At 43.6% G+C, this 14,812-nt stretch overlaps 1 protein-coding gene and 1 long non-coding RNA gene across 2 annotated transcripts in view; one reads left to right on the forward strand and one right to left on the reverse strand.

The window, feature by feature from the left end:
* Positions 1-835: 835 nt before the first annotated feature.
* LOC136664358 (uncharacterized) lies at positions 836-3,665 on the reverse strand. Its single transcript, XR_010795124.1, has 4 exons — positions 3,464-3,665; positions 2,803-2,900; positions 2,631-2,719; positions 836-882 (listed from the first exon to the last, which is right to left on the reverse strand). It is a non-coding gene; the product is annotated as an uncharacterized lncRNA (long non-coding RNA).
* LOC136664357 (Na(+)/H(+) exchange regulatory cofactor NHE-RF2) overlaps positions 2,449-14,812 on the forward strand; it is a 58,683-nt gene continuing 46,319 nt past the window's right edge. The window contains exons 1-2 of the mRNA XM_066641508.1: positions 2,449-3,567; positions 9,422-9,682. Coding sequence (XP_066497605.1) covers positions 3,361-3,567; positions 9,422-9,682 — 468 coding nt within the window. The 5' untranslated portion in view covers positions 2,449-3,360. The remainder of the gene's footprint in view (positions 3,568-9,421; positions 9,683-14,812) is intronic.

Genomic DNA, 14,812 nt, shown 5'->3' on the forward strand with positions numbered 1-14,812 from the left:
GCGGTGGGTCCAGAGCCTACCTGGAATCATTGGGCGCAAGGCGGGAATGCACCCTGGAGGGGGCGCCAGTCCTTCACAGGGCGACACACACAGACACATTCACTCACACCTACAGACACTTTTGAGTCACCAATCCACCTAACAGCGTGTTTTTGGAGTGTGGCAGGAAACCGGAGCACCCGGAGGAAACCCACGCAGACACAGGGAGAACACACCACACTCCTCACAGACAGTCACCCGGAGGAAACCCACGCAGACACAGGAAGAACACACCACACTCCTCACAGACAGTCACCCGGAGGAAACCCACGCAGACACAGAGAGAACACACAACACTCCTCACAGACAGTCACCTGGAGGAAACCCACGCAGACACAGAGAGAACACACCACACTCCTCACAGACAGTCACCCGGAGGAAACCCACGCAGACACAGGAAGAACACACCACACTCCCCACAGACAGTCACCCGGAGGAAACCCACGCAGACACAGGGAGAACACACGACACTCCTCACAGAAAGTCACCCCGGAGGAAACCCACACAGACACAGGGAGAACACACCACACTCCTCACAGACAGTCACCCGGAGGAAACCCACACAGACACAGAGAGAACACACCATACTCCTCACAGACAGTCACCCGGAGGAAACCCACGCAGACACAGGGAGAACACACCACACTCCTCACAGACAGTCACCCGGAGGAAACCCACGCAGGGAAATCACTTATAGAATTTGTATTTATTTATTTTGTGATATATATTATGTGTTTACATTAGGGCATCTGTTTAATAATATTGTTGCATACATTTAATGTGGAAAAACTGAATACCTGTTATTCAAGGCATCCTTTGATGTCCTCTAAACAATTACCGGATCTGAAAAAAGAAGCGTAATATTAATACTGAATATTTTAAATGATAAAACACAGATAAAGATTATTACAACTTTTATTTTGTCAAAGGGTTTGTTGTTGGCGACTGTTTTCCCACCCACAGATAAATGTATTCAACGGATTAATAAAATGTGTGTACGGTTTGTGTGGGGTACCACTGGGGAGGCGACAAAAAGAGAGGTCTTTCATAAACTGAAACAGTTGGGGGTTTGGGTGCAGTAGGGTGGGTTTAAACACAACTGGGGTTAGTAATGTAACAACACGGACCAAAACAGAGGAAGGGCCAGACATGGCATTCTTTATTTCAAATTAATTTATGGAGATTTTATTGAAAAATATAAGCAATTAAACCTTGAATGAGTATCTCTTAGAAGTAAAAGTATTTATAATAAAATAAATGAACACATCTGTGGAGGTCAACTTCAGACAAGCACCAAACCCCACAGAGAGTGACATTTTAATAAAAACCTCCAAACTAAAGCCATTTCAGCACTGTGTTGGAGATGTGCCGAGGGCGATCAGTGCTGGTCGATCAGCAGTGAGATGTGTGGTGAAATGGAGCTGTTTCTGACTGTCACTCAGAGAAACAATACAACATCTGTTCCTTGAATGTGGACGAGCAGCTGGAATATGGACTAGAATTAAAGATGTTGGTTTTAATGTAGATATTAAGTGTAGAACTTTAATGTATGGCATGTTTGAGGATACACAGATTTTTATTGGTTTATTTGGTCTATAGTTAATAATAAAACCTGGAAGACTGGATGTAAAATGGTTATGAATCAAATTCAAATTCCTGCTGAAGCTGTTTTTAAACAGGACTTGTGTGACTTGAAAAGACTAAGAACAATGGACAGAAGAACAATAGACAAACATCCACGGATTCTGATAAAATTATAGAATTTTGAAATATGTGAATTATATGGTATTGTACCGTCCTTATGTTAAAAAGAGAAAATATCTACTGTTTTGATGTGCTCTGTTAGCAGTGTAATATTTTACTGTTTTGTATGAATTTCTTAATAAAGTATATTTAAAAAGAAGTGTGAATATGACACTGTGAATATGCAAATGAAAGAATTAATCTCAACTTTGAATGTTTTCATGTTTTTAAAGACAAATGTACACTATGTTTGAAAATTGTTACATCATACTGTCAGAATAATAAGACAGACAAAGGGTGACCATAGGATGGGGGGGGGGTGGACGTATACTGACGTGCAGACTGACCAATTAAATGTTTACAGAGAAGGTTATCGACCAATAACGGTAGCTCCACAGTCAGACCGTCCAATCAGAAGATTTTAGGCTACTTCACCACGCCCCCTTCTCACTCAAGAGAACCAATCGGAGTAGGGGAGGGCGGGACTAGTTTGTGAACGAAATTTCTCGAAGTTCTATGTAAGCGCTAGAAAAACAAAATGCCGGACGTTTTTTTAAGTCTAAAAAAAGAGGACATGTCCGGGGAAAGGAGGACGTCTGGTCACCGTAGACAGACAAGATATTGCTTATACATTTATACTCTTTGTGAAGATCAAAATACAGATCGGGCCTCAACAAAAAAAAATATTTAGCTTGGACTTGGCTTAACTCTAGCTATGTCTTAATCTATTGCTCTAAAACAAAAAAAAAATCAAATGCATACTACAGAGTCGGCACGGTTTGAAATGAATCCTAAGCATCGTCTTCCTAGTCGTCCGCAAGGGGGCAGCATTGCAATCTGTTGCCCACCTTTTCTCAACGTCGCCTGGTTGAAAGTCTTCAGAACTGTTATTTTTTGTCACACGGGTCTAATTTCTTGTTTTTCTCCACCTGTGAAACTATAACACGTGTTAGGGAAGGTCTTCCAAATAAGAAAAGAGAAAAAGATAAGTACAAGAGCTATTTTTACAAGAAGGCGCACATCCAACTGCAGGGGAGTAACTCGAAGTGTTTCCAGCGACTGCTGAAGGGCGGGGCTAGAGCTGTAGTCCATCTCCTTCTGCAGGATCTTTACTTTCACTGTTGTAACACACACACACACACACACTCAGAGACTGAAGAACACGATGGAGGTCTGAGGAGGGGGTACCGCTGGTGGATCGTTATCTCTGGGTGTTCTCCAGGGACTGCGGCGCTGATCGTCAGTGACCCTGGGGGGAAATCTCACACGTTTTTGGAGAAGAAGGCGGTTTATTGGGGCACAGCTTTGGGCCGTAAGCTCTCTACGATACCGTTTACGAACTTTATTTAGCGCTAAACAGCAGAACCGAGCCGCGTGTTTGACATGGCGCGGTGCAGACCGCCAAGATCCTGTTTACAGAGCCTCTCTGGGTTCTGAGGTTGCAGATGAAATTTGGGAGTTGTGTGAAGCCGCTGACTGGTGAAACCGCCCCCCGTGGACCCCCGCGTGTGTGTGTGTGTGTGTGTGTGAGAGAGAGACTGAGCTTGTGTGTGTGTGTGTTTATGTGGAAGCTGAAGCATGGCGAACGAGTTAAAGCCGCGGCTCTGCTGCATGTCCAAAGGGGAGAACGGCTACGGCTTCCACCTGCACGGAGAGAAGGGCAAGAGCGGCCAGTACATACGCAAAGTGGAGACCGCCTCCCCGGCAGAGGCTTCGGGACTCCGCGCTGGGGACAGAGTGGTGGAAGTCAACGGAGTTAACGTGGAGAGAGAGACACACCATCAGGTAAAACCCCTCAGACCCGCTCGGCTCTGTTAAATAACCGTGTCGCTGTGGAGAGAGAGACCTAACTGCTGTGGACAATTCAAATTCGCTGATGACCGTTGACGGTTTAACGGAAATAAAGCCCTGTGACGAGAGCTGTGCTCCAACTCATGATTCAGAGTTTAATTTTCGTTTAAAAAATGAACTCGAATGAGAAGGTAACAGGTGAAGGAAAGTCGCCAGTGTCAAAAACAATAGTGAAAATATCAGGAAAAGTTCCACTAATATTTCAAATTACTTTGGTGAGACGTAAACGGTTTTTCGAAGTCGTTGAATGTGGAGCGGTCGGTTGTTGGTTTGTTGCTCATTTTTCACTGTTAGGGTTCAGGATCAGATCTGGGGTCAGTGTTAATATTCACATCCTTTTAAAAGCACTTTGGAGTTATACATATTTTATTTTCCAACTATCACACATTAATTTACATTTATAAGTAATTAGTTAATTTAGCGATGGCATCAGAAAAAGTGCGTTCTGAACCTGAGGGAAAAGCCGTTTGAGAAACTGAGGGAGCAGATGGCGGTTTTGTTGTTGTCGCCGCTGGCAGGGGCCTGTCCATTGGTCAGGATTCAGGATGTGAGACCGCTGGCAGATGTACATAGGTGGAACAGGCATATTCTGTTAAAATTGCCTAGGGCACCTTTAATTTAATAATGTAGCTTAATAACCTTGCGATGGAGCATATAGAGGCAAATCAGTAAGTCTTTCCTGAATGGAGCATTCCCAATGTAGACTTTAAAATCATAAAGACTGAAAGTGTATGGGGACAGCAGAGCTGCACGGATGTCAACAACAAAAGGTAAAAACATAAGCATTCATTCATTGTCTGTAACCCTTATCCAGTTCAGGGATGTGGCGGGTCCAGAGCCGATCTGGAAACATTGGGCGCAGCATTGGGGGCACCAGTCCTTGACAGAGCGACACACACTCACACATTCACTCACACACTCACACCTACAGGCACTTTTGAGTCGCCAACCCACCTACCAACGTGTGTTTTTGGACTGTGGGAGGAAACCGGAGCACCTGGAGGAAACCCATGCAGACACAGGGAGAACACACCCCACTCCTCACAGACAGTCACCCGGAGGAAACCCACGCGGACACAGGGAGAACACCCCACACTCATCACAGACAGTCACCCGGAGGAAACCCACGCAGACACAGGGAGAACACACCACACTCATCACAGACAGTCACCCGGAGGAAACCCACACAGACACAGGGAGAACACACCACACTCATCACAGTCACCCGGAGGAAACCCACGCGGACACAGGGAGAACACACCACACTCCTCACAGACAGTCACCCGGAGGAAACCCACGCGGACACAGGGAGAACACACCACACTCCTCACAGACAGTCACCCGGAGGAAACCCACACGGACACAGGGAGAACACACCACACTCATCACAGACAGTCACCCGGAGGAAACCCACGCAGACACAGGGAGAACACACCACACTCATCACAGACAGTCACCCGGAGGAAACCCACACAGACACAGGGAGAACACACCACACTCATCACAGTCACCCGGAGGAAACCCACGCAGACACAGGGAGAACACACCACACTCATCACAGACAGTCACCCGGAGGAAACCCACGCAGACACAGGGAGAACACACCACACTCCTCACAGACAGTCACCCGGAGGACACCCACGCAGACACAGGGAGAACACACCACACTCATCACAGTCACCCGGAGGAAACCCACGCAGACACAAGGAGAACACACCACACTCATCACAGTCACCCGGAGGAAACCCACGCAGACACAGGGAGAACACACCACACTCATCACAGACAGTCACCTGGAGGAAACCCACGCAGACACAGGGAGAACACACCACACTCCTCACAGACAGTCACCCGGAGGAAACCCACGCAGACACAGGGAGAACACACCACACTCCTCACAGACAGTCACCCGGAGCAGGGCTCGAACCCACAACCTCCAGGTCCCTGCAGCTGTGTGATTGCAACGCTACCTGCTGCTCCACTGTGCCGCCCCAACGTTAAGCAAGTAATTTTTATAGCTAAAATTATATGAGAAAAAAGTAGACGTCTAGAGGCTCCCGATTGGCACAGTACTCTTAGAGTTGGCGTTATCATCAAGGCCCAATTATCTGACACCAGGATGTCAGGAGCACACTTATTTTGTTTTATGCTCTGGGTAGGTAGGATGGCTTCTCTTTTCTCCTAATCACAGTGGTCACAGTGCTAGCTAGTGTTGGCGTCTATTAGCTGATTTGATTTTAATTGATAACTTGAATGGAAATGAGAACTAAATTCCAGGTAGTGTTCAGACCCACTACAAACCTGACTAGATAAGCGGTAACACACCAGGAATGAATGAACACATGCAAAATGAGCCAATATTTATGTTTGGTTTGGAACGGTTTGCAAATTAAATAAATAATATTACAAATATTTGAAAATGGAGGTAGACCTACACTACGCTGAGGGTCTGTGGTTGCGGTGGAGACAGATGACCACTCCCATTTTCTACACCTACCCTCACCCTCCCCTCCCTCTTTCTGCAGGTATCTTCTTTAACAATTTTTATACGTGTCACGTGCTCATCTAAGGCTGTTTTATTAGAAGCTGTGTTGCCTGTTGTAGAGGAGAGGAGCACAGATGGTGTTGAGGTGCCAGAGATACATAAGTAGGACCTAGCTGTTAACATTCTAAGTCAAAGGATTGGCTCTTTTTAGATTCCCCGTAGGGTTCATTTGAGAGTCAAGTAAGGCACAGCGTAAACAAACACAGTGAGATATCAAATAAATTGCAGAATACTTCAGGGGGAAAGTCATTGCTAGATATTTTTGTACTTGACTTTTATTGACTATGCCAATTAGCTTTTGCAGTCTTAGTTACATTGGTGATAGCTCAAAAAAGCGGAGGTGGTTGTCTTAACTTGTTGTGGCAGAAGCACATGCTTGCCTTCACCCTCCAGGTGGTGTGTGGTTTGAGAAGTAGTAGATTTCAAGGACAAGTTCCTTGGAGCCCTTTGACTTGGTTTCACAATAAGACACTCAAGTCAATTCTTCTACCATCAACGTTGATATAACATTTTTACCCTTGTCCAGCGTCAACATTAGGGCCTTTATCATATCTGGCTTGCTGGTCCTTATACAGTGTGTCGGACAGATAATGAAATAATGTCCTCTGTATACACTGTAATACACGTCCAACAGGGAACCATTTGGGTTTCAGCTGGTGTCTTTAAACGTTACAGATCTGCCATGTTTCCGTGCAGAGTGGTGGATCCCAAGCACTGTTTGCTGTCAGCATGAACCCCGTTTTTATGCACTTTAAAGAAGAACTGGGCTTGAGTCTTATTTCATGACTATAACTGTTAAATATGTGTCCCTTCAGTGACACGCCTTAGATACCCACATTGACATGAAAGGAAGCTGAAGATCAGCATGGTCATCTGTTTTGTTGATAATGTGACTGTCAGGAACTGCAGCTTCAGCTGAATTCAGCTCCAAACCCATGGTGTAGTGATTAAGCGGAGATGATTAATCACGCTAATCACTGGATCAGTGAAGTGGCTCTGACTGTGTGGGTTTGTAGAGCTCCAAGATTTCCTTGATTTGGTGAACACCATGTCACTGTGGTGGTACCCTCAGGGGTGCGTGTCAGGGAACATAATCGTACCTTATTCTATTATAACTGTAAATTGTGTTGATTTCATCATGAAAGATTACAAATATTCACCTCTCCTTCTGGAGAACTGGTTCGTTTAAGGAGCGCACCTGTTGTACCTTTAAAGGTACATTTACACTGTGTGTACCATTAGTGATCAATAGTGTAGCTCTACTGTACCTTTATTCTGAGAGAGGAATCATGGAGTCCAGTACCATCGTGAATTTAGGGTGAAGTGCCCATGCGTTTGGCACAACCTGCTGTTAGCCTCTGTAGCATGATAGCCATAGCCAAGTCTGGTGTGGTGCCGTCCCCACATCTGTGTATGTTTACATGCCCCACATCTGCATCGACGGTCCGGAGGTGAGGCTGCGGTCAGCTGCTGGTCCAACAGTGGCCACAGTGGGATCAGCCAGTGGTAGGTTTACATTACAGCGTTTGCTAATGTCTTGTAATGTTTGCTGGTTCTTTGAATGTCTCTTATCCTGGTGCATAACATTTTATCCAAAAATATCCCCAGTATTAAAACTACAGGTAGGGCATGTGCTGCTTGATAGAATTGGAAATGAGAATTTGTTCTTAATGATTTTCCAGCTGTTTAAATGAAAGATTAAATAAATATGTTTTACATTTGACCTGAAAGGTTTTAAATCTGGTCAGAGTCCTGATGTACGCATGCACAGTAACCTCTGGTTTAAGGGTTAAATGTGTTTTAAAGTGTTAATGCTCATAGCTGGTTTTGCTAAACTGCAGCAGTAATGTCCAAATATATTAAATGCACCGTTGTGTTATTGTTTAATTGTAGTTTTTTTAAAGAACCTTTAAATCTGGTAGAAATATAAAAAACTGAAAATAGGGCAAAATAAGAGGTTTTTCATTGGGCTTTAGGACGTTCCCAGGAGCTAGGTGCGTGTCTTTCTGTCTGTGTGTATGGGACATCTGGCCCTTCATCACAGAAACAATTGGACAATAAAGACTGGGGGCTTGAACGCCATTCAGCAGCTTTATTTTAATGAATGCTGGGTGACCAGCCTCAAAACTGAACCAGCCTCTCGCGCTCTCAGAATAATGCCTTTTTTTATGAGAACTATTAGAGCTCCAATTAGAAATGACTACAAAACTCTTATTAGTATCGCAGAAAAAATCATAACATATCTGTAGCATGTAGCATGTGTTTTCTGGGCGTCTTTTTAAAGTGTTGTTGGTCTTTAACACCTTTTACCCTTAAATTAACAGTGGACTGTTGGTCGGTTTCCATTTTATTATATAATTCACCATCAAAATGGTGTCATTATAAAGTTTTGTAAATGAAAAAACACCAGAATCCTAATCAGGAGCTTTCTGTGACCCGTACAGTTGTGTAAAAGGAAGGGTACATTTGTCTGTTTTAATTTAATATTGGAAGCTGAAGATGAAATTTCTGTTAAAACATATATTTTTCCACAAACAAGTACCATATATAACTGCATTATACGCATGATTACACTTACATTCGTCGGTAGTTAAAGTACACTTTGTCATTTGCAATCAAATGTTGTTATTCAGGTTTAACAAGTGTGAAATCTAATATGTTAATTATTTAAAGTCCAGTCTAGAGACTGCATCAAACAACTGTTACAGCTCAGGGAACGTTATGAAGCTGTGGAAGAGGCAGTGATATATTTGTTTTTGTAAAACATTGTGTCAAAACGTTTATGGTTGCATTGCTTTGGCATCAGTTTTTTTTTAAAAGAAAAACAATGCATTGATAGACAGCTTACACCAACACGAGAGTGTGTGAAAACTACATCCCACTGTTTGTTTAAAATCTTCACTAGTGTTTGATGACTTCAGTCCATCAAGTCCATTTTAAACCAAAGTGGAGGAGAGCTCCCTTAAAGAGACACAGTCCAGACGAACAGCACCAAGGAACAGGGACAACAGTGAACAAGTTTTATTTACTACATTTTTATGGAAAACAACAAGCAGTTGCTGGATGAGCTCCTTCCCGGTCTCGGCCACACTCACTGGTTTACATAGATATTCTACTCAAGGGAGTCCAGATGTATGTGTTAGTTATTAAGTGTGCAGTAGATATTCTGTGGATCAGTAGCTGCTCTCCATATCTCCCTTGAGGAAGAATGAAACAAGAATGGTGTCTCTTGCTGGTTCTTAGGTGGTGCAGAGAATTAAGGCAGTGGAGAAGGAGACCAGGCTGTTGGTGGTCGACCGTGAGACAGACGAGTACCTGCGCAGTCTGCGTCTGACCTGCACGGAGGACATGGCCGTCAGAGTCGGCCCGTCACCCTCTTCTTCGTCTTCCCTTCCCCCGACCCCCAGTAAGCGGGAAAACGGCTCCGTATCCAAGTTGCCGGCCACGCTGACCAGTGAGGTGCCCAAACCCAGCAGGAGGTCTCCATCACGGGCCACAAAAAAGGTACATTGTTCTAACCTCCAACGTATAACTTTGTAAATGTTTACTAGAATCTTTCTGAATCATTACGCTGCTTGGTTACTAAGTTACATTTCAGTGAAAATCTGATTGACACATGTTTCATTCACGCTAAATGTAGTCTGTCACGTGTGAACTCTGGAGAAAGTCAGGTCTGCAGATGTCTTGGTGTGATCTTTTCTAGCACAGGCGCGTACTTGCAGAGGGAAATGCTCTGCGTGCTTTAGGCATGAAGCGACGCCTGTCCAGGAAATACCCCAGGACCGTAACAGCTACATTCACACATGTGCAGACTCTTGACGTTACTAGGGCAGTAGGAGGATAAAATCCATGTGAAGTCCAGGAAGACTTTGGTGTCTGAGGTTAATATTAATTTTTTTTCTTCTGTAACTGAGTGTCGCTCTCAACCTTCTGTCCATTGCTTTCTTTATACACACCCTATATTTTGAACACTGAATAAATTCAGGTACCTTACGTTGCATCCATCGTAGACACGGGTGTTCTGTTCTGCACACACAGTTTGTAGAATCCTTTTGGAACGAACTGAAATGAAAATCTGATGCCTGTAGGTGTGTTTTAGTTGATTTTAGATGGTGGATGTTATTTAAGTGTTAAGTGGATAGTTGTTGCTGCGTAGGGTTTGATGTACGTGGAGTGTTTTTCCTCCTTGTCTTGTTTGTTGCTGTAAACTCTGGCCTGTTTCCTAATGGCTTCTTCTGCTGTAGGAGAAACTGGAGACTCTCTAATGTGCAGAATGAGAGACGTGGTCTACAGGGAGGATTGCTTGGTAAAGTTGCCTTTTTAGTGTTGTGTAAAATCTCTGCAATTGTTCAAACCACTTGAACGTGAACGTATAACGTACAAAGCGTTCACCTTTCTACCTCAGATACGGATATTATACCTTTCTACCTCAGATATACAGACATCTTTACTTGTAAGAGGAAGAGATGTCACTGAGCTTCAGTTCTTACTTAAATATGGGTCACGATGCTCTGTGAAATGTTTGGCTGTTGGAGTGATGTTGGAGAACACGGGTCCTAGAAGGTTCCGGTGTGTCGGAACTAATTTGCATGTATTATGGCCAATACAGTGCAAGGTCAGAGACACACCTTTTCATTTAGTTCTTCCTTTCTTTTTTCCTCAAATTACTTTGTTAAAGATGTTGATGTGTGGGGTAATTTTGCAGTATTTTTCCCCTTTTGTTGGTAAAGGCTTTTCACAGCTACACATCCTTTCAGACCCAAGGTTCTGGGTTCTCTTCCCATAGTGGATGTACAGAAACTATTTTGTGGATCTGATGCAAATTAGAGCTTCATCGTTAGGTACTGTTTCTCTGACTGTGACCGTTTTCGTAACTTGTTTCTAGAATTTTGTTTCATAAGCAGGTCTTGCACAATTGTTAATCTTTTATCTAATCCTTCGAAATGTATTCAGAAAGAGGAATCGTGTTACTGTTTCATCTCCTTGTTCTATCCTATTGCACTATTTATTAAAGCTGACCTTAAAGAGATTGTAGTAGTAGGAGTCGTGCAAATAATAAAACGGCTTCAGGTCCAGGGTAAGGGGTTAGAACATGAAATTCTTAACGCCTACTTGGAGTCATCAAATCAACCTTTGACTCGAACCCTAGTCCTTACACGGACTAATTTTCACATGAATGGACCTTGCTGGAAGTGTTTACATTATCGTTGGGTTATGTGTGCATAAGTCTGACATTGTTCTGTTGCATGGTATCTTCTGAACCTTCTAAACCTCGCAGTTTTCTCTGTCTGATCAGTCTCTTCTTGTTCAGGCTACACATGAAATTTTTCTTTTCCTCACTGCAAAACTGGGCTCTGGTTTGAGTCTTCCAGCCGCTGTATCTGCAAAATGATCTCTCTCTCAACCTCTGTTTAATACATCCATCCCACATCTGCTTTCACTTACTATCCTCTTACCAATGGCTATGCATAATTCAGCCCTGTTTCAGCACGAATGCTGTCAAGACTGTATGCCTTGTAACTCTGTGTTGCATTTTTCTGTTGCTCTACAGAAGGCAGTGTGATCCACTTTCATGTTCTTGTTCTTTTCAAGAGCTATGTTAAAACTCACTGCGAAGCTTGATGTCAAAACATCACAATAAACAAAGGACTTTCTATAAAAGACCCAAGACCTACACTGTAAAAATAGTTCATTTTGGATGCTTTAGAGGAAACGCAGACACAGGGAGAACACACCACACTCCTCACAGACAGTCACCCAGAGGAAACCCACACAGAAACAGGGAGAACACACCACACTCCTCACAGACAGTCACCCGGAGGAAACCCACGCAGACACAGGGAGAACACACCACACTCCTCACAGACAGTCACCCGGAGTGGGACTCGAACCCAAAACCTCCAGGTCCCTGGAGCTGTGACAGAGACACTACCTGCTGCTCCACCATGCTATAGATATATATAGAATACTCAATACCACAAGGAAAGACTTCACTGGTATTGTCCACTTGGCTTGTTGCTGATAGGGGTTCAGCATACCTGGTCATCCCACATCAACAGGCATGTATGCCTACTGTGGTCAAAATACACCCCAAACCTGGGGAGAACAGGAGACTATAACATATTTGATTAATATATGTTTAATTCATACACAAACCCTTGAATTAAGCATATTATCTCCATTTACTGTAATAGTATGAGTACATGCAGTGGAAGTGGGGCCCTGTTTGTAGACCTGGGGGATGTTTCTGTGTGCGTATGCTGAGTGGTGATGTAGGGGTCGTGATGTACACCTTTAACCCATGCCCCACACAGAAAAATAAGGCTCTTTGTTGCAGCCTTGGTCCTCTCCGCTTAAAGCACTGGCCATAAAAGGGCCATAAAGCAGCAGACCTCCTCTTCTGGACGCAACAATGGCTCTTCCAGAGTGTGAACTGTTTTATACTGATATCAGTGCTGTGTGAAAAACCTTACCACTGATGAATATCTCTTAGAGGTCTACAGCTATGCTTCTCTGTTATTTAGCCTTCCTCCTGTGTTAGCTTTCTGTTACCATCTCTTATGATAATGTGTCAGTTTTGGGCCGTGTCTTAAGTCAGCCATAAGACCCCCTAAAAACAATTCATTATCAACCAATTTGTCTCTTACCTCTTGTTTACCTCGTTATTCTTCTTTATCCATGAAAGGATTGGTTTTAATTTCTCATTGTTGTAGACTGTAAACTGGAGATGTAAACTCTACAAAACTCTAACTCTAAACTGACTGGGCCTTTCTGTCTGTCTGTATGTCTGTCTTTCCTTGTTTTGTGAAACAGACTAAAATAGAAGCCCTTAGCTGAAGCTCGAGTGGTTGTAGGAGGAGCCAGCTGTAGGCTGTTGGTGTATAGTGTGTTTATGAGTCCAGATTTGGCCCTTGTTTTTGTTTCTGATTTAAAATTACACCTGGATTTTTTTGATGATTTTCTGATGATTGAAAGTCAAAAAGTCTTGATGCAATAAACAAATCTATGGAGCACTTTTCTGCGTTTAAAACCTAAAACGGGTCGCTCAAGACCCTAACACACACAGTTGTATAAAGACTTTAGTCGGGACTTGAATGTATCGTGTTTTGTTGTCAGAGAGCGGAAGTGTGGACTGTGGAGACCTGTTTAATGAGGGAAACTTTGGAAGAGGTTATTAACAAGTCTTTGTGGAAGTGGACCCACTGCTGTCTTTTTGGGTCTTTTCTACTGCTTTGAAGAACATCAGTCACTTCCTGTGATCTTTGGCTGCAAACTGTTTTCTTCAAACATCGGACAAAGTCTGTATCAGCAAAGAGACTGAGACATGCACAGGTGGGATTCATAAGTTTGTCCCAAAGAAACCCCTGGAGTGAACCTTCGGCAGCTTTGCGTAATGCTCAGAGTGCACCGGGCCAGTCGTTGCCATGGCAGCTGGACTCCTAGGGTTACAGAGAATTCCAGCACTTCCTGTGCTGAAGAGGTTTGAAGCTGGAAGCTCAGAACTGCAGACTGGGTTTCAGGGCTCATGAATGCCACCAGCACTAATGGAACACATTGAGCTAATAAAGAATATTAGTTTGGTTGATGTTCTTGTTTTTTGGGGCTCATGTGGGTTTGCGTGCGCGTGTGTGCTCTCAGTCTGGCTGGGCTGTATGTGAGGTAGATATATGACACCGCTGTTTGGCTGTGGCTTTATTTTTACTGCCCAATGTTATTTTCTTTTCCGCTGCATTCTTTCTCTGTTTATTCTCCTGTTGATTTGCGACTAAGCGGCCGGAGTGAAGCCTGAGGTCTCAATCTGACTGTAAAACAAAGGTTGTATTTTGTAGGGCATTCAAGTTTATTTGCGCAGAAGTGGATTTCAGCCGGTGCCGAATGTATTTCCTAATCTCTTAAGCAGCTAACAGAGCCATGAAACACTTCCAGATTACTGTGTTTACAGTTGTAGATCAATAGACCAATTATGCAGATTTTTCCATATCGTCATAAACATGATAAACATAAAGACAGCCACAAACACAAACTAAATCTGAACAACTGAAATAGCTCTAAAACAAATAAAATCACCATCCATTCCTGCATGCAGTCACTGTTAGTGTTTTTTTTTTTTTTTTTTTTTTTTTTTTTTTTTTTTTTTAAATGTGTGGCGTTATTTATCTGCCACTCTCAGAACCGGGCACCTGCTGCATGCCATGTGCATGGTGCAGTATTCCACTAGAAAGAGCTGGTGTAAAACAGGAATGCATCAAGTAAATGGTCCCTTTACTGGCCTTGTGCTGTATCTTATTTGTGTCTCTTTTTTTCCTCTTCCAATATGTTTTTTGCTCTTCGTTGTACAAAACGGAGGGAGCTGCGGCTCTGATGTTAAAGAAGCAAGCTTGAGGCCGGAGGGTCGCCAGTTCAATTCCTAAGGCACCTAACCCCCAAACTGCTCCGCGGGCACCGAGGTGGTTTGCAGCCCCCTGCTCTGGTAGTGTGTTTGTTCACTGCTTACTAGTGTGTGTGTTCACTCCCACGGACGGGTCAAATGCAGAGAATCTGAATCTTCTGAATCATCTTCTTCTTCTTCAGGAATAGCAACACAAGCTGTTTTGAGCAGACGTTCTGTAATAGAAAGAGTAGCTCATGTGAGTA

The sequence above is a fragment of the Hoplias malabaricus genome, chromosome 13, assembly GCF_029633855.1.
Source record: "Hoplias malabaricus isolate fHopMal1 chromosome 13, fHopMal1.hap1, whole genome shotgun sequence".
In the NCBI taxonomy this organism is placed as follows: domain Eukaryota; kingdom Metazoa; phylum Chordata; class Actinopteri; order Characiformes; family Erythrinidae; genus Hoplias; species Hoplias malabaricus.